Source organism: Leptonotus elevatus, chromosome 3, assembly GCF_054856555.1.
Source record: "Leptonotus elevatus isolate MCC_2025b chromosome 3, RoL_Lele_1.0, whole genome shotgun sequence".
Lineage (NCBI taxonomy): Eukaryota > Metazoa > Chordata > Actinopteri > Syngnathiformes > Syngnathidae > Leptonotus > Leptonotus elevatus.
This window is the reverse complement of record NC_141241.1, coordinates 22,348,511-22,376,373: the sequence shown is the minus strand read 5'-3', so window position 1 is coordinate 22,376,373 and position 27,863 is coordinate 22,348,511. Positions and strand designations below refer to the sequence as shown.

Below are 27,863 nucleotides of genomic sequence, written 5' to 3'. Positions count from 1 at the left end.
TAAATATACTAATTTGTTTTCTTTTCTTTACATACAAGAACTACTGGTTTAATAGCATATCAGTTAAACTTAATTATCACTGACACTGACTGACACACACGTCTTATCTGTGTTGCTGCTAAACTGTACAATTTTTTTTGCATGCCATGTCTTCACGTATCAGGGTATTTTAATAGAGCTTTTTTTCTGACAATACAATGTCAAACATAACCCACATGGAAATACATTTACAAACCGGCAAGGACCTGCCAAAATAAGACACACCAAATTTCATGTATTTGGCTCATATTTAAAAAAAAAACTATCAAGTTTCTTGAGCTTGTTCAAAGTGCTAAATAAATCAGTGCAGATCATTGATGCGTTTAAAAATGATGTTAATCGAGTTTTTAGTTCTTTTAAAGTTATTTTATGTTCTTCTACAGACCGTGATTCCTCACTGGGTTAAAGTATCACTTTTTCTTCGAAATCTAGCTGAAGCTTCAGCAGAACCGGTTATGCTGTTCTTACAATCACGTTTAACTTTGTCTTGTTTTTCACTGCTATTGTTGATTTGCCCTCATCCTGTGTGTACTTGGCTGGTGTTTGTTATTTGAAAAACTGGGAAAGGTCTGGCCCACTGACGGATCTGTATCAACTATTTGCAACGCTCTCACACTGTTAGCGGAAAGAACTGCCAATATGCATACACACTTGAGGAGGTTCTGTGGTAAAATGCCCTTCAGCTGCTTTTTCATGATGGTGAAGAGCCAAGAAATATGCCATATTTGCTTACCACAGTTGTTACCTTTGGTAATAACTCTAGCACCATTAGGCAAATGCTGCAAGAAATTACTATTTTTAACACGAATAATATGTAAGTATACAATATCTCTGATGGGAAAAAATAATTAAAATGTATTCATTATTGTTATTATTTAGCTATTTTATGTCATCATTACCAATAAAAGTGGACACCGCACCCGACACCTAGCTTACTCAGTTACAAAGAGTTATTTATTTATTTTTTAAACAAACAAACATGTTAACGTTGTATGTTAAAATGAAATCAATGAACTTCCGGTTCAGCTTACCAAAGTCGTCGGGGGTACATCATGTGTTCAACATGTAATAACCCCATACGGCATTTTTTCTGTCGACGTATTCTCACATTATGGACAGTGTAGGACTCAGTTAAATGGTATTGTGTTGCATTGACAATCTGTCAGTTCATTGGTAACAACGGTTTTAATGGCGATGCATCATAGGTATGAAGGACTCTTGATTACATGAGTTGCAACAGCTATTTCTCACCGCTCAAAATACAAAACACATTAATTAGAAAGGGCAAGATTTGATCCAGTCATTTGCAAATGTTATTGCCCTGTGAAGCATATAGAGGAAAGTTGAATGTAAATGGATTTGAGTCAACAAATCTCATGCAGCAGGTACTAGCTAGCACTGAGAAAATACTGTACATACTGGCAGAAGTTCCAAGCTGCAGGAGCAGTCAGTTTAGTGTTTGCTCCGAAAGATAGGCCTGTTTTCCTAATGGCTGAGCATATTTACTTTGCGCTTGTCGAATACATCTGCAAGCAGAGTCATTCAAACCTCCATCACCATCCAAGCAGAAAGATAAATAAAACTTTTTTTTTCTTGATGCTAACTTCATACATATATTGTATTTCTTTAACTTGTTTGAAAGTCATATAGTACATGATGTGTAGTTAAAAAGTATAGTGCAGGCTTTCTCTGAAGAATTTTATCCCATTTGCTTTGGTCCGACCTTATTCCTACTTTCAGTAAACTTTTAGGCAACATTGTTGAAGGATATGGACGCGCCAGGTTACTCTATTACATCATCAGAGGTATGCAAAACCTCTTAAGCACAAGTTAGTCTTTGCTCAATTCGAAGCTATTGAATAAAGTTCTGTTGTATGCCATGTGGTACAACGGTTTGTATTGGTTATTTGTGAATGGATTTGATAGACCCCCTGCTTCCAAACTTTCTAAGGTTGCTCTTATTTAATTAAGGCTGTCATTATTTACTCTTTTTGGAATAGATTATCCAATGTATCCATCCAATAATCAAGTAATTTGCCTACTACCTAAAGTCATCTGGCTCCAGCTCTCCAGATTTCCACATTCAGAACCAAAGCAAGATAAATGTATTTGCCTTATTTCATCATTGTGTTTGTGCACAAATCATACCTTGACATAGACATAAAAGTGGTGGAGAACATTTTTGCTTCTGAAAGTGAAATATCTTAATTCATGAGGTATTAGAAAGAGAAATGTTACTATTTTAGTTAAGTTTATCTAGAAAAGCTCAATAAGTCAACTAAAAGTTTTATTCATGCAAACCCCTTGAAGTTGACGTAAACTGACTAAGATGCAAGTGATGATGTGTATTTAGCATGTAGCGAACAGTAACCTTGCCTTTTACAATTTTGGGTGGTGAAGCAGAATCTGAAGGAATCCATATTGAAGGAGGTGGTAGGTTAAGCAGTTTTTACATGTATCATATTGAAATCAAATTCCTTGGAGATATGTTATGAGTTTCATTGAAGTGGGCGCATTGGCCAGTGTGATATTTGAGTCAACAATCAACTTTTGTTTCATTGTGTTGGTGGAGTGACCCACACTGAGCCAAGCCTGTGGGGCTGTGTGGAAGGAATGGTGGCATTTCCTCACTGTCAAGCAACTACTACTCTCCTACAACTTTCTTACAACTCCAAACAATCTAATACCAGACTTTTGGGATGGATACAAGAAGACAAGCTGAAGCATCGAGCTGCTAAGGGGTGATCCCTTAGCAGCTCGATGCTTGATGCTGCCCAGGTGTACTGAGCTACCATATAAGCATGACATAAAGTATACGTCTTTTTATCACATTTTCATGCAAACCCCTTGAAGTTGACGTCATTCTTAACAAAAGTAGCACTCATCGTTTGTTAAATAAAAATCTAGTCCAAATTAAAAGACATGCAAGGGTAAATTGGGTTGTAGTGTTCCCATGCAAGACACTACCTTTTACTTTAACAATGTGACAAGTGGTTACCACCCTTGTATATTCTACGTCACACGTTTTTCTTCTCATAAATAATCTTTAATCAGCCATTGTGCTTGTGGTTCGGGGCTACAGCTTTGGTTTGTGTCCTTTAATAGTCTTCACAGCATAATCCTAAATTCAGAATGACGATATAAAGTGGTGTTTCCAAGCAAAAATACAAAGAAATACCGGCACCAAAACAAAACAAAACAAAAAACAAACAGCGAATCTGCTGTGACAGGATGGCCATTACCTGCTGGAGTGGCGTGTGAGATTGATCTTGTTTGAGCCTGCCTCTTCAATGCCTCTTATAGATAGTTCCCACGAGGTCAGCCGGTGGGCGTGTCCAGCTCCCTTTCACCATATTGTCTGAATCGTCCTCGTCGCGGCTCGAAGCGAAGCCGAGACAATAAGTATAACGGCGTGTATTAAAATGGCTAAATTGACTGCATTGAGCACGAAAAAGGCCACGTTGTACCGGAAAAGCCTGCAAGCAAAAGAACGCCAGCCGTACGATGCAAAAATCAGACTGATCGCTGGGATCCCTATACATTGAAGAAGGAAGATCATGCCAGCTACCGGTTACATAAATGGACCCCGTGAACTACCTTATAAATGCAAAGACTGCGTAAACCTTTGAATAACTAAAGGCATATAAATCAATGGAGGCAATCAACCAGCTGTGTTGTGGATGGGTGCATGACCGTGAACTTGAATGTTTTGATAGTGACGGTAAAAGCTACGTCGTAGCTAGCTTAGCTTATATGCACTTATGGAAACTACAGTTGTGCTCATAAAAGTACGCTGGCATAATGTTTTTGCATGTGTGCGCGCTATTTTACAGAGGATATGTATGTATGATAACACAAATGCCCTTTTTTTTTTTTTTTTACTCGTGCTAAGTGGTGTGAAGCACGGGGGTACTGTTTGTTTACTACTGAGGGATTTAGCATGCAGGCGCTAGACTGGACAGGAAAGGACAATGTGCACAATGTAAACATGCTTAGTAGAAGAAGAAACGTTTAAAGGAAAACTAAGGAAGTGATCTGAGCAGATCTTGGACTATTTCGTGGGTTCATCTTTCTGTTGATACTGGCTAACCACAGTCTGCGACGCTATCACTCGTATAGTTAAATCACTTTCATGTGCTCGGATCTTTGGAATGGAATAGAATCCCAATGTGCAAGTTCCGTCAGCTTTCTTAGTACAACCATGTACCCAACACGAAACAACCATATTGGTTATGAAAAGGAACACTTGTTTGCTTGTTTGCACCGCCGCACCATGCCTTTTGCTAGGAAAACCACGGGAACTATTTATACCACAAAGGATGATTCTCAAATTAAATACCAATGCCTTTGGTACTTCAGTCATTTGAGGTATTTGCAGTATCATATGGTATATGTATTGCATCAATTAGCAGATGCTTACATATTGACAGGAACTTCATTTATGGTGGCCCACCACAGAAAAATGTGAAACCCCATTGTCAAAATTTGATAAGTCATCATTTTTCCACAAATATATATTGTGTTCATTCCACACACATCTACTCGACACATAATTGACCAAAGTGTTGCTTTCTTTGACGATGCAATGTTTACCGTTGAACAAGCATTCAGCCCGTTGCCAGCGATCAGATCTGTGGACAGTCTAGTCACCTGTTAACAGTTCCATTCCTGCAAAGGACTTGATCAGTCATTATGGGCCTGCTAAGCGGAGCAAGCAGCAGCGAAGCTGCTGCTTGCGGAGCAAGCAGGCACATATTATTTACTTTCAAATCATGTACTGTCTGTAACCGTTTTCGATTTTTGTTTTTGTTTTCTCTCCTTTTCCACATACAAGTAATGTAAATTAAACTGCGATTGCTGTGACAAATGGAGGACACATCTCTCTGGGCAAAACGTATTTTCTTGTCCAGCCTAGTTTACCTCGTCTCATTACAACGGTAGAACACTGCACCTTTGTTTAGCCCCGACTACCCCAGTAAAGTAGATACTGAAACTAGATACTTCTCTGCTTGATCTCGTCTGATCCCCAGCTTCTGTTTGTTCCTCCGTGCTTTGAACTTCTGCAGGTTCAGGTAAATTAGCTTTAGCGATCTCAACTTTGCTCTTACCTAGGCCGCTCTCTTGAGGAACCAATGTTATGTAACACAAGGTCAAAAGTTAAGAAGAGTATTTTTTCTTTAATATTGTCACATGATTGGGGGGAGGCAGGTCAGTTAAAGAACCAAATAGACAGTGTTTGACGATGTGAGAAATGACACTGTGAATGAGATCATGTGCGAAATCAATCATGTTGTACTATTAGGTAGTCAGTGTGTGCCTACTCACCTCATTTAACTGTGACCAAATATGATTTCATTTAAGAATAACACCAAGAGGCTTTCTGACTTTTAACATCATCCGGTTATTGTATAATTTTAAGGTCCTAAATACTTTGGCCCTTTCATGTGTTTTAACACATTTCTGAGACAAGCTACAAGTGTAGGAACTGCCTTCTTCTGATTTTTAGACTTCATTCTTTCTTTTAATGTTTGTTAATTGATCATTCATAGATTACATCTAATTACTCAATTTGTTAAATCTACTACTTCATCTCCACCAAGTATCAGTTATTTGTTGATATTTTATTTATGTTATATACCACATAAGTCTAACAAAGATGAGATGTCTCTCTGGCAAGTCATTTAGAGTCGCAGCCTGGTGATGTTGACGTCTATATGACTTATTTCACTGGACCATCGCGTCTACTCCCAGCAGTGTGTGGTCATTTGATTCCTAGAAATGATGTAAGACAGTTTTTCTATTGTGTTATTGCTTGAAAAGCCTGATTGTTTCAGCTCAATAACAACTCTCACCAAACAGTAGTTGCTTAGAAAAATAGGATAAGTGACATTTTCTGTCACTTAGTGATTGAATTGCTTTTTTGAATTTATTTATCTTTTTACAGACTTTCAAAACTGTCGTACTGAACTGTTTTGGGGTTCAGTTTAGCTATTCATATGCTCCTGCATTACAGTCAACTACAGCTAAATAAACTAATCTTCCTCCCGAGAGTAGATGAAACAAAGCCTCAGGTGCAGTATATTTCTCCCCCTTGGTACAAAGCTATCTGCACATATTTAGTTTACGATGCCATAAACCTGACCCATTGTTGGCCATGTGACCATCATGGTGACACCCCCAGGCCAGGTCTTGTAATGGATGGATGAGTGGGCCATCTGACTGTCCAGAGGAGAATCTTTAAGGGCACATTTAGTGGCTGGTGAGTCACACCAGGGCCTCTGTCAGGCGAAGAATGGTGAGTCAATCAGAAGAAAGCACTTTTTCTCTAGTAGCTCATCTGACTTCGGTTTATTAGAAATGTAGACAAAGCAGCTCTCTGTTCCATTTAGGCCCTTGCAGTCACACGACATCTCAACAATTGACAGCGTTGAAATTAATTTTATCAACTGAGAAGGATGGATAATACTTCAGTGTGTTAAATCAGGCACCTATCCACCATCTATCTGACCATCTAATATGAACCTCTTGACCCATTTAATACACTGCTGACTCAGCAGCTTGACCAGTAACAGTCTGTTTTCCAGCCTCCTCTCTACCACTCTCTATGAAATGTTTTTGAGCTTGCAGGCGGTCAGTCACATTACACCCACAATACTTTGGCTCCATCTCAAGTCTGTCATTGGTCCACCTTTGGCTCACTCTGTGCCGCAAAGCCAGGAAAATTGTTGACCTAAAGTATTGGAGTATATGATGTGGTGCAATTGTGTCTGTGCAAACAGTTTCAGCTTTGGCAGAGGGAAAGGGAAACAAGGTCATATACTCTGATATTCTGTTATAAAGTAACACAAACTTACATTATCCAGCGAATAATTACGCTATTATGGGCTACATGCACCTTGTTGTTGTTTTCCCCGCATCACAGAACAACATGCTGCGTTTTTTTACGTAAATCAGAAGAATTCACATGACGTGTGTTACCTACCTTAAAATTGCAGCATGGCATTAAATACATTGGAATGAATTTGAGGGGAAACTCTAAAGTAAATAGGGCCCACGAGAGGATAACATTTCAATTGCTTGGATACCAATAGTTGTGAAATGCCTGCCCACCCATCAAGTGTAAACTGAAAAGGTCAAGTAAATCTTTTAGGTGCCGTTGTTTAAAAACAATGAGCTGTTCTGAATTTCCGACCCACTGTTATGGAGAACATAAGCACCCCAACACGGAGTTTCTCTGTCCATGGCTTGGCTGCTTCAAAGCAATGGTCAGCTGAGCAATGCTCTGTGAAGTTTTAGACACGGTGTAGGTGAGGTGGTGTTCGTGTTTGGGTATATCTCTGCTGTGACGTGCGCGCTAATTGACAGAGGGTATTTTGGCTGCTTGGTCATGAATTTGGTGCTGAAAATAGAAGCCTTGTGTGTGCTCCCAAGGGCTGCCTCACTCGCATGAGAGAGGGCCCCTAACTCAAAATGAGATTATTCAGCAAGACAAAAACATTGGTGCTATAATACTGTATGCCTAAACTAGGTGTTAAGTGTGCTACTATATGTAGTTATTGATACTTGAGGTGTTTTGAGGAAAGCATGGCACACGCGTTCATGTCACGAATCATCTTTATTGTGATGAACACACATGCACATGATAAAGCCATCAGAGTTGTGGAGACAGTAAACACACACTCTTTTGTGTCACACACCGGACCAGGTTGCTATTTAAGCGCCTGAGGAGCAGGTCAGGCCGGGGTATCTGTCTTGCTCAAGGACACTCTGGCCATAAGTCCAGGGGATGAATGGTCTGTTGCCGTATCCTATCAAGCCGTCAAGATGATGCTTTTTTGTTTTTTCTTCCCCACATTGTTCAGTCAGTTCATGACTTGAACCAGATTCCCCATCAATATTGGCCACACCTGCCCTGAAATATACAGTACACTAGTTAGTTTGTACGCCCCCTACAGAGTTGTTGCATCTCATGCCTGGAAAAATTATTGTTTATTACACAGTGCATTATAGTGTATAGTGTATACAGCTGTCAGCATAAATCAATTATGCAAGTTGCTTCCTACAGGTCGCATCACTGATGTTAAACGCTAAATGGTCCCTCTTTCCTGAAGATATGCAGAGTATTGCATGTTTTTTATTGGTCGGACCTCGCATAAGGACGCTGACTAATTGTAGTCTATCCTTGCCTGACCTCGAGTTCCTGAACCAGCCAGAAAGTGATCTGAATACCAACTATTCCGTCATTAGACCACACATTTAACAGGAAGTGATGAAGTGTGTGTGCAATTACAGTTATAATGACAGATTTGTATGCATTTTTCCACCTTGCTTTCCTATTCCAGCAATTTCAGAGAAAGTTCATGAAGGACAAGTCTGGTGGTTATCCTGTGTTTGTGAGCCAGGATGCGAAAGTAACAGAGAGGCCAATGTTTCCAAATTCTTCTGGTCTCCTTTGAATGGAAAGGTTCAGCTTCCCCGGCAAAAACTTTCATTTGGCAAAAAATTGTATTAACACACTCATGCCGGCAGATGTGATTACCCCCCATGTCAGACTATTTCATCTGTTTTTGCACAAATCCCATTATCAAAGGTTGAAGATAACGTTGAATTATCAATATAAGATTTTTCAACTTTTTCAGCTGCAGTGGCATTTAGAACAAGAGCAGCTAACACTCCTTTACTCCTGCTTTAGTCATTTTTGTACCAAGGCGTGGCGAGCCAATAGCCATACTTGAGTCCATTGATTGGTCAATAGAGCAGGCTGTCATTGTGCAACAATGGGAAGAATACAAACCATTATAAAAGCAGACAGAGGCAGGATTGTAAAATGATTGTTTCTGAAAAATACCAACACAAAGCTCCACACCATTATTCACACTCATTGACGGAATACCGTACACTGGCAGATTATTCTGTCCTGTAAAAGTATGATGTCACACCATTGCATCAGATCCAGCTGTTGTCATCACCCATGATCCATACACTCCCTGCCTGATTATTGCTTCAATAAATGGAGTTATTGACTGGTTTATTGTGCTACTACCGCTTTTTACTACTGTCTGCTATTATTGTTTTATTATTCACGAGTAAACAGTCTAACACTGATCCTTTAATGGTTTTATTCTGATGACACAAGCTATTGTGAGTTTGACTTGACTTGTTTCAATTTGTAGCTATCACATCAAATGTAGTGCTATTACCTTGCATTGCACCAAATTGGAAAGCCAACCAGCCAGGCTAAATGTAAACACTGTTGTTTTCCTAATTAATTCCCAATTAACTGTGGGAGGTTTAGTTTTACATGTGTGGTAGGATTCTAGATGCTGTTTCATGAGCTGACAAGAACTTAAAATACAATGAGTATGTTTGCGTGTAAGACAGCCAGGTGACGGCACTAGTAAAGGTTTGGGTCACGACGGGATTTTTTCTTATTCCGCAGACAGACAAAGAGCAACTCTGTGATTCACAGAAGAATTTGTTTACTCGTGGCAAAGCTACAAATAACTGCAGGGTTAATCTCGGGCGAAAAACTCCTTCCCCTGCAGGCAGCCATACAACAAAAACAGCGGTAAAAGGAAATATTCTCGCATCTGACCACGACGTGTTCCACATGGCAACACGGACCCCATTAATCATGTTTTTTCTAACAGTAGTGCAAAGCCAAGCTTACACTGCCAATTTGTTTTTCTCTGATTTTAAATAGACCCTAAAACCATGTTATTAATGTGTCTCCGACTGACACTGTTTGAAACTATGAAAGAGGAAAAGCCTGCTCTGCGCCATCCTGACTGACAGCATTTCAACAATGTTTGGCATGAATTCAAAACTCCATGTATGCCTGGCCTGCAAATGAGTTCTTTACGCGGCCATTCTGCTTCAAACATCAAATCTCAAAACAAATCTCCCTTGATCTCTGGCACTAAAGTATCAGATTGTACAAGGTGTCTCTTTTGCTACTTGTCCTGTTACTGCGCCTATGTTTGCGCTACTTAGGGTTTGTTCTCACCACCATGTTTCCCTCTCTTTCCTCTTCAGGCATTTGGCAATGCGAAGACAGCCCACAATAACAACTCAAGCCGCTTTGGCAAATTCATCCAGGTCAACTACCAGGAAAGTGGAACTGTGAGGGGGTAAGGACCCAGAAAATGTGCATTTTACTTGATGATGATGATGATAAACTAAATCAATGTTGTTGTTGTTGATGTTTTTTTTTGTTTGTTTTTTAATATATATATCATCATTTCAGAGCATATGTGGAGAAGTACCTTTTGGAGAAGTCGAGGCTGGTCTATCAGGAGCACAATGAGCGGTAAGTGCAAATCATACCGATATGTGTCACAGGAAGTTCCATGGGGATCATTGTGTAATGTGTGGTGAAAGTCACCACAAGAAAACTCCAACTTTGAATGTCAGAAACAGGTACTTTAATCCTTTTATAGTTTGCTTGTGCTTACTTACCACCTTTTATGTCACTGGACCACATTGCCCATAAAATGCCATCCTGTTTTTCTCTTAATTAACAAATATTGACTTTAAATCTGGCAAAAGGTCTTAGTAACACTGTTGTGTGGGCCAACCAGTGTGATTCATTGAGCACATTCAGTTCAAAGTCAAGCTTGACACTAATGTGGTGGCCTGCTGACTAGAAGTTTTAGTGAGGGTTAACCTCACCATGGGGGCTCATTGTGGGCCCCACGCTAGCCGTTCCTTAATGAGATGGATTGCTGACTCCAGACCCATAAAATGTTTGCACTTTTTTGTAATGCTCCTAGATGATGTCAGAGGACAAGTGCACCTTTTCCAGCACATGCTCACTCATATCTTAGTAACTGAAAGAAACAATTGCCCCCCCAGTTTGTGTAACAATTGAATGTTAAAACAGTCATTGGGCAATTGAACATTCTGTGTAGTGTTGATAGTGTGATAAACCATTGGCATAAAATATTTACCCTACAAGTTGTGAAAGTATCAATCATTTTCACCAAATAAATACTATACTGAATAAATGCCATAGTTGTAAACCAATAACCAAAATTAACATTTCCTGTTAAACATCTTTAAAAAAAATATATATATATATATATATATATATTTCTCGATGTACATCGGTATAAACGCAAACAATAACAGTAGTTATTGACATTGTAGTAGACCTTTCAAACCGTTGGGCATTTATTCAATATCATTGATATTCAGCTTAAGGTCCATGAACAGTCTTTGTCCTATGCTAGTAAGACAAGGCAAGTTTATTAGTATAGCACATTTCATGTACAAAACAATTCAAAGTGCATTATATAAAACGTTAAAAGCATTACAGAAAGAGTAACAAAATATTAACACATGGCAAAAATCATAATAAAATCCTGTAAAGAGATTAGATTAAAATGATTAAACCAAGCATTCACCGCACGAGTGGAACAAAAAGGGCAAACTATTGAAGAACAGTCTTGCTGGTAACACTTCACTACTAACACCTTTGGCCTGCATTAAACCTTGATAGTAAACTACTGTGCTAGTAACACTAGTATGCCCAACTAGGCCCAGTCAGTAGGCATTCATAAAGCACTTACTGTACAAGTAGCCACTTTTCAAAGATATCGGACACATTTATATAAATTATTTGATTGATATATTTAAATGCATTAAGTGCATCATTTCAGTGGCTTACGATAATACCGCTTCCAAATCAGATTTTTAGGGCTGCCGTACACTGTTAACCTCTCGCAAGATGTATTCTCGCGGTATTTGTGAGTTCACAAATTCCTGAGAATACATCTAGTACCGCTCCCATCTATTTCCACCGATACGAACCACCAATCACTGAGCGACATTGTATTCGGGGGCGGGATATGCAGCTGTGACGGAAACAAGAAGCCATGGAAAGAAACAAACCAAACATGGCGACACCGGTGGATGAATGCGTGGACGCTGCAATTAATTCTGTTCTCGCTGAATTTGGCTCTTGTATCCGCATATCACCATTGCAAAACCGACAACATAAACTCAACGCCATGATATCAGCTTGTCACAAAAGTCGCATTTCGGTAACGACATTTTCATCCTTTGCCGTGATTGGTCGAAACAAACGTGCACACGATTCTGCTTCGTCCAATCAGCTCGATGTGTTGTACAGATTGCCCCGCCTTTCTCGAGCAAATCAACGTGGAGCAGTCACAGACTGATATTGTAGAGAACTCCCTCGAGTGGAGCACAAATCAATCTGGCTACTGCCAGGCTAGTACGCTGTGTGACACTTCCGAACCCGACTCGGACCTGAACCGAACATCGCAAAAAAAATTATAGTTGGCCACTCATCCCCGCATACTTAGAGCAGAGACATGAGTGAGCGGCTAAGGTGTATGTATTTTGGTCTACATTAATGTGGAGAATTTACACTGACTGAAGCGGCCATTACGGACCATTGATTCCGGTCAGAGAATCAGGAGATTGGAATATCTTGAAAGCTTTGAATGGCAGCAGATAGAGTCACATGTAATTGAGAATGTATATTATATGTGTTTGTAGTTTCGTCTCCTATATACAGTAATTGTGTACGTATACAATTATGTGTGGCCTAAAACAGAAGAAAACAAATACCTGAATTATTGAATGGCTATAGTTTGCGACATCGCCACATCGTGCAACTGTGATTTAAGTTATGAATCGCCACTAAAATAGTTTTGGCTTCCTATAAAGTACAAATGCATCACACATGTCTACAATTTGGACCTAGTAGTGTCACTAGTGCTGCACAATATAGTTTACTAGTTAGGTTTAGTTACTGGCCAAAATTGGCATTAATAATGGCAAAAACATTACGAGGTTGACTTTGACTCATCTTTCTCCAAGTGTGCCCTAGTCATTCTTCTAGTATGCTGAATTGTCTTACTACTAGTAAGGAAACAAATGCAGAAAGCAGCTTTTTATAGGCTCTCAGCCTGTGTTGAACTTGATTTTAATCTTGGTGTGGAGAATGTTGACTAAATTTCCATCATCCTCTGATCTACATCTGTTGCTAAAGTGTGAGTGGCGTGTAATCGTTAACACGCTTTACTTGTTTGCAAAAAAATAAAAATAAAAGTTCAGCAACCAATTTGATTTTAATCATTTAAAACCAAAGCCAATCTGCACTTGTGATCGTGTAAATAATTTTTTTTCCCATCTTTGAAAAAAACATAAGTTTTTTCTTCTGTTTCGGTAACTATGAAGCACCTGAAAAGGGAACATAAATGTCACCTTTGCTGCAGATGGAAATGTCATCCCTGGTTTTTGAGTTGAACAAAATACATGAATTGAGGTTGCCTCTCTTGTGTCCTTCAGAAACTACCATGTGTTTTACTACCTGCTGGCAGGAGCGAGTGAAGAAGAAAGGACAGCCTTTCACCTCATGAAACCTGAAGAATACCATTACCTCAGTCAGGTAGGACTTATTGTTACTATCCCAGAAAGAAAAGCGTTTCATCTTAAGTAGGGATAGACCGATTATCAGCTGGGGTGATTATCGTTGCCAATATTTGGCATTTTGACAGATATTGGCATCGGCCTTTTTACAAATCTGAAAGTCGATAAAGCTAGTATCACACTGAGCGGTGAATGCTTGTGAACGTAGAGAATTTAGGGTTTTCATCAGGATTTGTAAGATGTTCACAGACAGCTTTTACTTGTCGCAAATACATTTTGAACATATTCAGACAATCTTTCACTGTCTGTGAAGATCTTTTTGAAACCTTTTACGAACCCTGACGAAAACCCCAAATTAGCTACGGTCGCAATTTTGCATGCATTTGTTGCTCAGTGAGATACAGGAAACTTTCTATTTATGCTTTTCTTTAAATTTCCACTTAATAAAAGATGATGCTCACGCTGGGAATTTCCTACACTTTATTTTTAGGTCTGATGAAGGTTGAGGTTTTGTTGGATCAGTTGATAGAAAACTAATGTTGTCTGGGAGTGGTATGTTTGTGTTTTCACTTTTTTAAGAGATAAGCTTGTTGTCTGTTAGTGTCGTTGGAAAACTACACACAGGCACGCACACATACACAAACAAACAATAGGTGGGTTTCCATCCACCTATTTTTATTCAAATTTTCAAGAATTGCGAACAAGAAACTGAATGGAAAGGCCAGAAATGTGAAAAAAAAAGCCCAAAATTTGCAAAAATGTTTTTACGCTTGGAGGGGGTGGTTTTTGAAGCGTATGGAAAAAGGAAAATGCGCATTTTGGCGATGGAAACCGTTTTTGCCACTTGAAGACTGGATATACGTCACATGTTTTGACCGATATTACGTCACACGCACGTTTGTAGTCACAATAAATGGCGGATGATAAAGTAAGATATGTTTGAGGAGACGAAGAAACACGATTCTTTTTTCTAATTAATTAAAGAAAAAAAACATGAATGCAATTTTAGATGGCTTTATTAACATCAGCTGTCAATGTAACTACGCGACGATGCGGGAGGGAAGCCAACAAGATAAACAACTTCCAATCAGTCCGTCAAAACCAACATTCCCACCTGGAACTCCTCATTGTCCCAAAGTTCCGTCACTACAAAGTCATCTCGCATATTCGCAGAAGTAGAGCGGATGGAAACGGGCATAAGTCGCATGTCCGTTTTGCGCTTTTCACAAAATTTGCTTAAAATTTTCTAAACATTTGGATAGAACCCTGACTACTGACTCCACTTGTTCCTCTCAATTCACCTGTTAGATTTTTGCTTTATTGCTTTATTTTGTGTATTTTCTTGTATGCCATTATTGTGGTTGCAATAATAATATACTGTAACTTAGATCCATCTGTGACATGCATGCAGACACACACACGCACACACACACACACACTCCCTTATGCTTACTCCACCACTGACAAATACATGCCAACAAATGGTAATTGTGCTTTGGCTCATCAGCAAAACAGGTTTCACTTAGTGCGAGTATGAAAGAACGGCACATACATGGCACACTTACATAATGTGGATGTTGTGTGAAACATGTTGTTTCAAACATGTCACTACCTCAGAGCTTTGACAGCCACGCCATGACTACCGGCGACTTCCTGCCCTCCTATGAAATCTTAACGCCTACGCTGAGAGGAGCAGGGAATTCCGTTCATTCCTCCTCACCCCTGAACTGCACGCACAAACACACATGCATACATAAATTCTGCCACATTCTTGCACTCTCTTCATAATCTTCTTCCTGTCTTTTGAATGCTGCTTGCTCCCCTTCTGTCTTTTCCGTCCGTGAAGGCTAAATATATACACACTCTTGAACAGATTTCAGATTGACAACCCCCTCATGGCGGCAAAGTGAAGGCACCCTGTTTTCAGACTACACACAAGGAATTAGCACTCGTTTGTCCACATTCATAACTATGTTTTCATTGGACCCTGATATTGTCAGGCTGACAAAATGGCTGTTTTGCATTTTGCTTCTTATGCATTACTCTTAATTCTAAAGACTGACACGTGTTGCCCAAGCAAACTATGAGTTTTCTAGTGATTGCTTTTTTCTCTCCATAGTTTTTATTAGACGATAATTAAAATCACCATAATAGCAGTCACCATACGCTTGAAAAACAAGGTCTGATTTGGAATTTTATAAATGTAGATTAGAGTCTTTGCCAACAAATCATCGGTGTAATACAGTAGTGCAACTAAAGGAGACTACAGTAGGTTTTTAAGACATAAGACTTGAACTGATAAGATGTTGACAACATGTACAGCAAACTAAGAATACAACAATAGTCTACAGTGTAATTAGTCTCTGACCAATAGCTTCATGTTGCAATGAGAATGAATAGTGGACTTTGTTTGTGTCTTGCCAAGTTATCTTTTTCAAGTAGCAATTAGCGGTGGATCGAATAATAGATGAATCATTTTGAATTTGGGGAATTATTTCTTTATTTTCATGTTTTCAAGCATTTGACACTAAGTGGTTGTTACTACTTGGCTGCAACCAACAGAGGAAAATATTCTAAACATTAAAATTAGATTTAATTGAAGTTAATTTCCAAAATGGAAAAATTGTCAGTTGGCAGTCATTCTAAGAATTGGGATAGTGTTTTGAATTACAGGCTAATTTTGATATGAATTTGTTACTATTGTCATTACAAAGAGAGGTGAGCATTTATTTTCACATCATCTAGAAAACTTGCTAAGCTTGGGGGCCAGGGGTGGACTAGGAGCAAAATTCGATGATCGACATGCAGCAAATCCTATTTGTCGACGTGGGGGTCGGATGGTGGATAGGTTGGATTGCCAACGACATGCGCCAAATCATAATCGTCCATCGATGGGTGAGAGCATTGCCCACGCCGGCCGACGACATGCGGCAATTTGTAATCATTATATTCATCGTCCCGTGCTTAGCTTGGCGGGGGACAAGATACACCTACAAAGCACCCTGCCATCTAACCAATCGGTAACGATTAGCTGCTTTAAACGTAGGGAATAAATCATAAAAACTCATAGTGGGCTTTGGAAAAAACTGCTGTTGTTTTTGCTCTAAAACCAGTGTTCAACAGCCTTTATTTAATGTCTGTACGTGTATGTCAAAGCCTGTACGTGTATGTGACGTCCAACCATTTCTCATGTTTAACTGCATGTTCATTATTGTTAGTAACCTGCGTTGTATGCAGTACGTGTTCAAGTCTATAATGGATTATGTCATGATGGAATGCTGCTGTCTAATTCTAACCTCATGCCCTGTCAACTCTACCTTAACATTTCCAGATGACAAAGAGAACCCACCGACTGCACTGGGACAGTTACTGTGAGAGTGAAGCGGTCAGTATCTGAGTGTCAGTTGTACACGTACGTGTAATAGAAGCCATAGAAGCCACTGCGCATTGCTTTCCTGCTTCATTTATTTATTTATTTTTTAGATATTCCCTGGTTTGCTTTGGGTTATGTTTTGATCTGTGTTTACTTTCCCTGTTGTTGCCAGTTGGAATGATGTTGGTATGTCTAGTCATATCCTGACCAATGTGGATCCCTCCTCTGCAATCCTTTTTTTGGACAATGTCATGTTTTTGTATGTTGGTAGTAAATTTTTCCACACTCCAGAAATAAAGTCCTCACTATTAAGTTGCTTAAATACATTGAACTTGACCTGCAGGAACGTATTTGTTTGGTGTAACCTTGAGTTTTTCGGAAGGCACACCTTGCCTGCGGAGCATTTACAAAGGTATTTCAGAAAACGACCAGGACCGGTGTCACAAATGATGGATTTCAAATCCAAAAAACAACCAACAAGTCTTAATGCACACGTTTTACCCACCTTGAGCTTGGAAGAGAGGAAAGTAACACGTTGGGTGAATAGAGGGAGGTGGGTCCTGCTCGTCCAAAACAGGACATTGTTTTAAAAGATAATTTTAAGTTCCTTATGTAGAAACAAAGTTACTCTTAATTCTCATCATTAGTAGGTCAACCCTATTTGCACCCTCATTTGCTATGACAACAATTTTAATTGATTATGGTGTAGATTTCTCAGGGGAATGGAAACCATCGTAGAGATGTTTTCTTTAACATGATAGATGGTTGCCGCAGTTTTGTTGCCAGCCCAAGATGTAGATACCCACTTTGAGCACAACTTTAACATGCTGTATTGACTTGAGATCTAGGCCAAATATGGTATTCTAATTTATTGAGTATAGAAAAGTAGCATAGCACACCCTTATGTTTGTGTAAGGTGTTCACTCATTAGAAAGCAGGTGAACTATGGAATGTTTACATGTGAGGAGGAGTTATTTGTCCAAAGTCACACCTCTTCTCACTGGATCTGATTAAAAAATCACAGCTGCTAGTCCCAAGAATGGATAACGTCAGCACTTTTAAAAAATAACATTTTGCTTGTTAAAACATACGGTACTCTTTTCTCAGGTTAAATGATTCGCTCACAATCTCTAGCTACAATAGTACACTCTATCTCATGACCAATTTTTGTCATTCAAAGATTTCTGTAAGGATGAGAGTGTGATTTTAGTTTGTTTAGTGAGAAAAAAAGAAAGGGCATTAAAATAGGAATGTTACACATCATGGAACTAATGGCTACAATTCTGATGGTCTGTGTTTGAATCTTTACCTCTGCCTTCTTTGTGGAGTTTGCATGTTTTCTGCTACTCCGGCTTCCTTCCCACATTCCAAAAGCATACAGTACATGTTAGGTTAATTGTCCAGGTGTGAATGTGGATGTGAATGTTTATATGCCCTTTGATTGGCTAACCACCAATCTAGGGTGGACCCTGTCTGGAGCACTAAGTCAGCAGGGGTAGGCAACAGCTCACTTTTCGTGGTAATAATCAATTTAATTTGGTGAAACATTTGGCAACAAGTGTAATTTGTTATATAATATTTTTGTATTATGTATGAAATTGTCTTCCTAATTTTGCAGCCATTCAACGTTCCTCTCAGTTGTTATCCATCTTATGAGCACGCTCCAAAGGGAAACTAACATCATCTCCACTGTTGTTCCGCACATCAGACCACAGTGTTGCTCTTTTGTTTGCGTCCTGATTATGCTTCAGGCCACCATTTTTCTCCTTCACTCTCCAGTCTAAACAAAAGTCCGCTTCATAAACATCTTAGCAAGAGACTGTAAACAACAACATGTATGCACTGTTTATTTCAACAGTATCAGTAAGTGCTTGTCCACTTCACCGCAAGTTGCCATTAGACGTAGTGTCAGTGAGAGTGATGACTCCTGGTTTCCACATTTTGCAGGACTGCTTCACAGTTGAAGGAGAGGATTTGAAGCACGACTTTGAGAGGCTTCAGCTGGGGATGGAGATGGTGGGCTTTCTTCCTTACACGCGAAAACAGTGAGTGATGGATGCACAGCCACCCATGCACAGACGCACACTAGTTGTAACATACATGGAATGTGTGTTAATGACTGGTTCTGGTTTGCCCCAAAAAGTCTTAACTTGGTCAAAATTATAGCAGTACTGCTTGCATGTGTTTCAATAGTTATAAAGTCCAGTGCTCTAGCACTCCCATAATCAATGCAATTGACATTGTACAGTACATACACAGTGTTATTTAAACCACATCAACTTTTCTTTTAGGATCTTCTCTTTGCTATCAGCCATCCTCCATCTAGGCAATATTCGCTACAAGAGGAAAAGGGATGACTCTATTGACATCTGTAACCCAGAGGTGTTGCCGGTGGTTTCAGAACTCCTTCAGGTACTACTAGATCATGTTGTGCAAGCACTTACGTCTGCTTAGACTAATCAACATGGATACTGACAATGTGGAATTGACATCTGCTACATGTTTTTTTTGTTGTTGCCAAAAGTCAAGAGGTTAAATGTAAACAATTAGAATTGCTTATCCCAACACCAAGATTTAAGCATGAAGTTGAACACAACTGAAGCAAGATGGTTTTCTTCCATACTTTTTGTAGGGGAAATATGAGATCTTGAAACAGTGCTGTGTGTCTTTCTGAGAGTCATCATTTAAACATGCAAAATATATTTTGGTCATTGTTTTAAGCTAACTATGATAATCCTTCATTGTTCAGTGAGTCTATGGGAGCCTTATTTTTATGCTATGCTCTGTACTGTTTTTTGCTCTATTCGTCTATCTATTTCACAAATATGATCTGGACACTAGATAACTTGTTTGTGGAGCATTAGGTAATTGAGTTATTGTTCAGATTAAACATGACTGTCCATCTTTATTGAAAGTAATAACGTGAATTTGTCTCCTTAAAACCCCTTCGGACCCATAGATGATTGCATTGGACATGACATATTTGCGTGTCTAAACCAATAAAAACGCATCATTTGGACAATGTCAACACTTCTGGTTCATGATTGGATCCTAGCTAACCAATCCCAATCGCAAGTTTATTTGCATGATGTTCATGTTAAAAAATTTACATAAAAACTTGGTAGATTTACAACACGTTACAGCCATATTATCCTGATGTTTCGTGGGAAAATAATCAAAAAATAAAAACAGCAGTAAAAATGCAGGTCTTTCAAAGATTTTGGCATCCTGATCATGGATTTATTATTGCATATTGTGGCTTGAAGCAGATTGGATGATTATATTTTCTTACGTCATGGTCAGGTCAAAGAGGAGATGCTGATTGAAGCTCTGACAACACGGAAGACCATTACTGTGGGTGAAAAGCTGATTGTCCCTTACAAACTGGCAGAGGTGAGGAATTCTCCATTTGGATCAACCATAAGTAAATATTATGGGCAGCCATGTGTGTACAGAATGTACAGATGACTTAAAGCAGATTGTGGTTAAGTACGTCGAATATGCTCAGCGTGTCTTGGTGTGTAGTGTGTCTGGAGGCGCGTTGCCAACTCAATAACGGCCTCGGCTCTCCAGGCTGACCTGGCCATGTTTACAGGACAACTTGGACCCATACCGGATCTCCTCTTGCACTCTTACAACTGCTCCACCAGGCTATGGCCGCACACGAATCACAAACCCGAGAGAGAGCGCACACGCACACGCACGCACATATGCACACACGCACAGTGTGTTAGTGTGTTTAGAGACGGGAAGGCATTTCAAGCTGTTGTACAGTTTTCATTGGAAACCCTGCTTAGCAAACAAACAAAAGTCGTGGTCTGCAGATGAGAGCAATCCGAATGAGGGAAAGGACAACATGGACTTTCATGGCTTAACAAATGGATTAGATCACCACCCAACGTCAGGTTTATGCCAGAGCTGTCTTAAATTTGCAACACCGGTAATTGCCCAAATATTTTTTGATTCCCTAATATGTGTAATCTTTAAAAGACTTCAATTATGAATGTGATTGCATGTTAAATAAATGTGTTCGTGTTAAAACCCCAAAGATATCGGAGAAAGAGTTATGAAGTTGTTCCAATTTGGAATGTTTTGAGTCAGACTTCCTCTAAATAATGAAAAGATTATCACTGATTAGAGAAAGTGAGAGGGAGAGACCGTTTGTACAGCTTTAAATTGATGTGTTGCTCGATTCATGATTCAGATATTTGGATTAAGGCTTTCAAAGGATATCTTACTTGGTCGATTATTTTGAGGAAAAAAGGGAGCTGTTGCTTTGAGTCACCAATCTAAAGTTTGTTTTCTTTTTAAAGACAGTCTCACCTTTACTTCTGAAAGGTCAAAGCTTTCCATCAGAAATGTGAATTCGATTATTTATCCTGGATAATTTGACAAGAGGCCTGTCATTAAATGACCTCACTGTTTATGAAAAAGTTTGTTTAAACAGAGTTTATGTTGAGATATTTAAATACAGTATCGAGCTATACATAGTATACATATATTCAGACATTGTCATTTAATTTGGCATGCATGCAATATTTGTTTGCACTTTGTGTTTGTTCTTTTATTTAAACCATTCATTGTAGCTAAAAAAAAAGAAGAAAAGCCCATGAAATGAAAAAAAAAAGAAGACATAATAGTAAATAAAAACAGCATATAAGCATGAAGCGGTTTAAATCCTGTTTAAGTGGCCTTGAATAAGCCAAAGCCTTGAACATTACTTACTATACCTTACTGTATGTTTGTGTTTGTACATGCAGGCGGGTACAGTTCGAGACTCCATGGCAAAGTCGCTGTACAGTGCACTCTTTGACTGGATCGTCTTCAGAATCAACCATGCTCTGCTCAACATCAAGGACCTGGATGAACCCACCAAGGTAGGGAACTAGAGAGTAGAGAGATGGATACCAGCATAACAGCACATGATAAATATAGGCAGAGTCGGGCTTGAAATGAGTGTGATGGGTTTGGTTGTGTACCCTGTCTCGTGCCCAAAGCCAGTCAGGCTAGGTTCCAGGCTCCTCTATAGAAAACAGATACACAGAGCGAAGTAACTGTTTTTTCAGATGATTTGACGAATTTCAATTGCTAAATGAATCCAAACAAGCATTTTATGGTCTCATAGATCCTGTCCATCGGAGTGTTGGACATTTTTGGTTTTGAAGACTATGAGAACAACAGCTTTGAGCAGTTCTGCATCAACTTTGCCAATGAGCGTCTCCAGCACTACTTCAATCAGCACACCTTCAAACTGGAACAGGTGAGCACGTCATTAAGACCTTGATACATTTTTTATGAAATGCCTTCTTAAACTTTGAATATAATCTCTTCCTTATTTATTTGTAGAGGAAACCTTCGTCATTGCCACATGGCACAGTTGGCTTTCAGTTTTAGATAAACTACTAAAAATAACTGCTTGTGTGCATCCCATCTATACCGGATATCCACCAAATCCCCCTAAAATGATGCATGGCATTTCATAATGCCTGTGTGTGCCATGCATCTAATCCAGTGGTCACCAACATGGTGTCCATGGGCAAGCCCCAAGGACCACTTAAGTCACCTGCGTTCTGTTCTAAAAATAGCTCACAAGGCATGCCCCATTGTGATTTCCTAGGATTGCTATAAAGTGATTATTAGAAAAATGAACTTGTTCCCCTTATTTAGGAGCAGGATACACAAAAAGAGAATGAGTATTAATTAAATTCCTCTCTGTATATCCAAAAGGGCAACAGCTGGAAGGTAATAATGGATCGCTGGCATGGGGCCAAAACCTCATAAGTCACATCTATACTTTTGGTCAATCCACACGTGTGGGAGACATTTTATGAATTATTAGCGGTTAGGAAAATGGATGGATGGATGACAATTCTAAAGTGTTGAAAATGGCTTGTTCTTTTTATGATACAATTTTAATGGCTCTCCTGAAAAGTGACGATTTTGGAGGTACAAGGTTCCGACACCAGCGATATTTAACTCTTATGTGTTAAAAATGTGTATTTATATATTGTGCTCCATTATATTGCATTTCATCATTCGTTTTTTGTTTTTTTTATAGTATACTTACTGTATTAAATGCCCTTGCATGTAGGGAAGGGGAGCCATAGTCGTCGACCATTTATTAATTGCTAGGAGAACAGTCAAACTCATTAAATATGCTTAATAACCACACTTGAGCAGGAGCTTGCCACAACATGTATGTACACTACAATAAGTACAGGATATCCTTACTTTTTTTTTGTATTTAAAATATCTGTTTTGATATGTTTAAATTGTGTGAAAGATGTAAATCCAAACATTTATTTATTTATGTATTTATTTAAATCATGAGTTTGTCTCTACATATCACATATTTAGGGTAGGTCTGCAATAAATGGGGTTCACTTTATTTCTACAGTAGTAAGGAGTATCTCTTAAGTATTTTAGTAAATGAGATCCCGAGTAACAGACCGCAGGGATTTTCATTAAACATCCCCTAGATTAAGTCTTTATTGACTAAAGCTCTTTCCCATGGACACAGGAAAAATAACATGCACAAAATTGCCTGCGGTACCTTCAGATTTTTGTAAGAATAGTTTTGTTGAGTGCTGAGCATACTGTTTGTGTTCCCTGTAGGAGGAGTACAGGGCGGAGGGCATCAGCTGGAGAACTATCGACTACATTGACAATACAGGTTGCATCAATCTCATCAGCAAGAAGCCCACAGCTTTGTTCCACCTCTTGGATGAAGAGTGCAAGTGAGTCCGTTGTTTAGTTATTTGGAAAATATTGTGTGTTTTTTCCTGTGGGGAATCACAAATCTCATCAAATAAAAAAAAATATATATGTATTTGTTTATTTCCACAATATTGCAGTCAGAAACAGGGCAAAAGTTTTGCTTAGCAGCCATTCACATTGTAACAAATTGATTCCTCCTGAAGCTCTAATCTTATAAACAAGGGTCCAGCAAACCACTATCTAACAAATTTGAACATTGCACTGACAATGAATCATGTGTTGAATAATGCTTTAGTGCCTCACCCCATAGCAACATTAATCTCCATTTTTCCAAGATATTTTGGACAATCGTATCCTTCCACCTATATGGGAACAGTTTAGGGAAGGCCCTCTTCTGTTCCTGCATGACTGTGCATCTGTATTCACAAAAGCAAGATTCTTAAAGGAGTGGTTGGATGTGGACAAACCTGAGAGCTCTGATCTTAACTCTATTAAATATCTTTGTGAAGTAGAACAGAGATTGTGAGTCAGGCCCACTCGTCCGAGATCAGTGACGTCTGTATCATTTTCTTGTATCATCCTCAGTTTTTGTCTGGACTGTATTGCGACCCTCCATTTGGACACTACAAGTTCCTCCAGCTTGAAAAAGCTGCAAAGCATCGGGGCCGTGTTGTTTTGATTGAGCTCAGATTTCAAAACCCCTGGTGTCTCATTCCCCCGCTCTTCCTGTAATCTGTTGATTTTCCGCAGCAGTTCTGGCTCTTGATAAGAAAGGGAGCAAGAGACCGTATGAGCTCCAATTGACTTGAAATGACTGCAGTGCCAGAAGATAAAATGTCCAATTGGTTAAAGATCAAATCGTTTTAACTCATCGGAAAAATTGTGGTTGGCGGTAGCGGCGTCTTGTTGTACTGTATGGATGAAAGATGTTATTTGCTCATTTATCATTTTAAAATGAGATAAACATATCAGGAATCTGTTGACTGTTGCCAGTTTGTTTTTCCAAGCGTGTGTTTGCGACGTGGCTTTAAACACTGTTTTCTTTGCAGAGCTCCTCCCTCAAGATGTTTTCATTTGGAGTGCAGATGTCAAAAGCCATTGTTGTGCCCTTTGCCAAGATTGTTGCGTGTTAAAAACTTGTCTTTGATTTCAGCTTCCCGCAAGCCACCAACCAGACGTTGTTGGATAAATTCAAGCGGCAGCATGACGGGAATAGGTACATCGAGTTCCCTGCTGTCATGGAGCCTGCCTTCATTATCCGACACTATGCTGGCAAGGTCAAGTATGGTGTCAAGGTCAGTGTTAATCTCAGTTTATGATTGGACGATAGATTTGTTAGAATTTCCAGAAGTCTATCAGAGACGAAAAGACCAACATTTTGATCAATTTTGTTTATAATACTTGGAAGACGCACAAACAACATTATAATCTGCCATTTATTAATACAATTTTAGGGTGTTTATGACATCATGGTAACTAGATTTTGTGTGTAAATCGCCACTCAGTAGGAAAATCATAATTACAGTAAATATTAAAGGGGAAGTCAACCCAAACATTTTCTTAAAATATGTTCTATGAAGCCCCACTAGCATAAACGCGGTATTCTGATTTCCTCATTCACTCCCAGCCATTTTCACTGAAGCAATCCCCTTCGCTCTCGGCTGTTTTACTGGATTTTGACTGATTTTGCAAGGCCCACAAAATATTGTGTTCTATTGCTATAAAAACATGAAACCTACCAAAAGAAAGATTAGAGCCCATTCTTTCATCAGGATTTTTTTTTTGAATCTGTTTCCGTTTTGCAGCAATTAGCATTAAAATATAGCTAAATTTCATCATTATTAACAAATCTGTTTTAAACTGTGGGGGGGAAATAGCTTGTTTGCAACATGGCCCTGGTTGATCTCTTATACTCAACTGCCACCCGCTGGCCGTTTTAGTCATAACTACTATTTCTTCAACCGTTCTCTGCAGTCCAGAGGCTGCATCAAAGCCTTCTGTATGCTCTAGCATAAAAAATATATATAAATACGTCTTTGGGACACTGGTAATATTTAAAATATAATGTATTGATACGTTTTTGGGAGCAAATGAGTTAATATTGTGTTTGTAGAATATGAGTTAAGATGCAAAATCCACCCGCTTTAATCCAGCTCTAGGTGCGGCCATTTTGCCACTTGCTGTTGATTGAAAATGAAATCACAGATGCTCAGGGGCACAGGTAACAACCAATCACGGCTCACCTCTTTTGTGAAGCGTGAGTCGTGATTGGTTGTTACCTCAGCCCTGAGCAATTATGATGTCATTTTCATTCTACAGCATGTAGCATAGTATGCAACATTGTCAGTAACAAATCTAACTGCAAATGATTTCACCAATTGTGCCCATCTATTTTTGTATTTCTCCAGTGTCTCATGAGCTGCAGCTAGTATTAATCCATTGCTGTGATATACAGTAGGCCTACTGGGAAATAATCCATTCTTAGACTTGAATATTTGGTGGCAATCTTGCAGACCTTACGATTCTATTTACAAAGAATTTGTCCCTCTGTGTCTTTGACAAAGGATTTCAGGGAGAAAAACACGGACCATATGCGACCAGACATTGTGGCGCTGCTGAAGAGCAGCAAGAATGCCTTCATCTGCAGTTTGATCGGCATCGATCCGTCGGCCACCTTCCGCTGGGCGGTACTCCGGGCTTACTTCAGGGCCCTGGTGGCTTTCAGACAGGCTGGGAAGAGGCACATCCCCAAGAGGGCTGGTGAGTGCAAACAGAAGTCTTACAACAGATGGATATTCATAGACAATGACCAAACCTTTAGTTTGGCACAATTACACCCAGTTATGAATCTACAGTACATTGAAAATCACGTGTCTGGAGACACGTTTGATGTTTGTGATATTGTAAAAAATAAAATAAAAATCTATGTTGTAAAGGGGCATAGAAATAAACAAGTATTTAATCATAATATTTACTAGTAGTTACCAGACAATAGTAGAATATACTCTGTCCAAAGCTTTGTTTGTGAATCTTTGTCATCAAACTAGGGTCTGTTATAAGCAAATTCCCTAGCAGATGAGAAAGTGATTTAAAGCCAACAAATGCCATACTTACCACATTGAATTATGTACCATTTGTTCATTGTAGGTGGCTTTTGTCGCATCATGACATATTTGATGCTTCTCTAACTGCTGTTTCTTAGTTTTTGTGCTCTGTTCTGTAATCATTTGGCTGCCATGTATTTACACCAGCTGTTCCTCTTTCTGTCAACTTGAATGCCGCTTTACTTCACTGTTGCTGCATTTGATATGTGATAGAAGATTTCATTAGTTATACATTTGAAATGCAGATATGTTTCCTTGTATAATGGATAGTAAATCTAACATCATTTGACTTTGCTTCAAATATTATTTTCGATTCCCAAAAGATCCGCTCCTGTACCCCACTATTGACATTTGTATTTAATTGTTGCTTCTTTGCTTGCCATTGTAGCAGATAATGGCGTAATTTTCATATAAAGAGTGAAAAAGTTAACAAGATGATACTGTATATATTGCATTGGTAGTTAACAACATATGTGAAATAGGGCCACTACGTGCATAATAACATTGCTTCAAACAAAGGATTCACAGAATTGTCTTACTCCTCTAACTTGTTGAAAGTATGGAAACAGCTACCCACAGAATACACCTTGTGGAATAGCAATTGAAACATCCAACTACTTCCTCAAATGCAGTTTTCAATGTCAAAACGTCTTCTCTCCGGTAGACAACCGCATCTCTTTTTCTTCACTGTCTAATCTTTTCATTTGTCTTTCTTTTCCCTGTGTTGTTTGTCTGTGTTTCTGTCTCTCTCTCTCTCTCTCTCTCTCTCTCTCTCTCTCTTCTCTCTCTCTCTCCCCTTGTTTCTCTCCTTGTTTCTCTCCTCATCTTGTTTTGCTTCTCCAAGGGCATGATGACGCTGCTCCCTGTGCAGTTTTGCAAAGTGTGGATAGTTTTAGCTTTCTGCAGCACCCTGTGCATCAGAGAAGCTTAGAGATCCTGCAGAGATGCAAAGAGGAGAAGCACAGTAAGGCTGCCAAAGAAAAGAACTCCTCCTACTCTACCTGTCCACCCACAGACCACTGGGAAGGATAAGGGATGAGGCCAACCAACATCAATATAACTGCACTGTACTGCAGCTTGAATCAAGCCAAGAGAGATCAGAACAATAACAGCCAAATTTAAGACAACAATTCACAGGCTTTATTGACTGCTTTGTGATTATTGTTGACTACCCTGGTTTTATGTTCGTAGATGTATTAGATAATATTTCTGTATACTAGATGCTTGTT

General features: G+C 39.1%; 1 protein-coding gene across 6 annotated transcripts in view; it reads left to right on the top strand.

Moving 5' to 3' along the window:
* Window positions 1-27,863, top strand: part of myo9aa (myosin IXAa) — an 80,024-nt gene that overhangs the window by 25,722 nt on the left and 26,439 nt on the right. For 3 of the 6 annotated variants that reach the window (XM_086070719.1, XM_086070718.1, XM_086070713.1), the window contains exons 3-15: window positions 10,075-10,169; window positions 10,286-10,348; window positions 13,360-13,459; window positions 16,772-16,825; window positions 18,761-18,858; window positions 19,105-19,225; window positions 20,117-20,206; window positions 21,574-21,690; window positions 21,939-22,073; window positions 23,429-23,550; window positions 24,684-24,825; window positions 26,095-26,290; window positions 27,479-27,598. In XM_086070719.1, the coding sequence (XP_085926845.1) occupies window positions 10,075-10,169; window positions 10,286-10,348; window positions 13,360-13,459; window positions 16,772-16,825; window positions 18,761-18,858; window positions 19,105-19,225; window positions 20,117-20,206; window positions 21,574-21,690; window positions 21,939-22,073; window positions 23,429-23,550; window positions 24,684-24,825; window positions 26,095-26,290; window positions 27,479-27,598 (1,453 nt within the window). The remainder of the gene's footprint in view (window positions 1-10,074; window positions 10,170-10,285; window positions 10,349-13,359; window positions 13,460-16,771; window positions 16,826-18,760; window positions 18,859-19,104; window positions 19,226-20,116; window positions 20,207-21,573; window positions 21,691-21,938; window positions 22,074-23,428; window positions 23,551-24,683; window positions 24,826-26,094; window positions 26,291-27,478; window positions 27,599-27,863) is intronic. The other 3 variants (XM_086070717.1, XM_086070715.1, XM_086070714.1) reach the window with 2 other exon arrangements.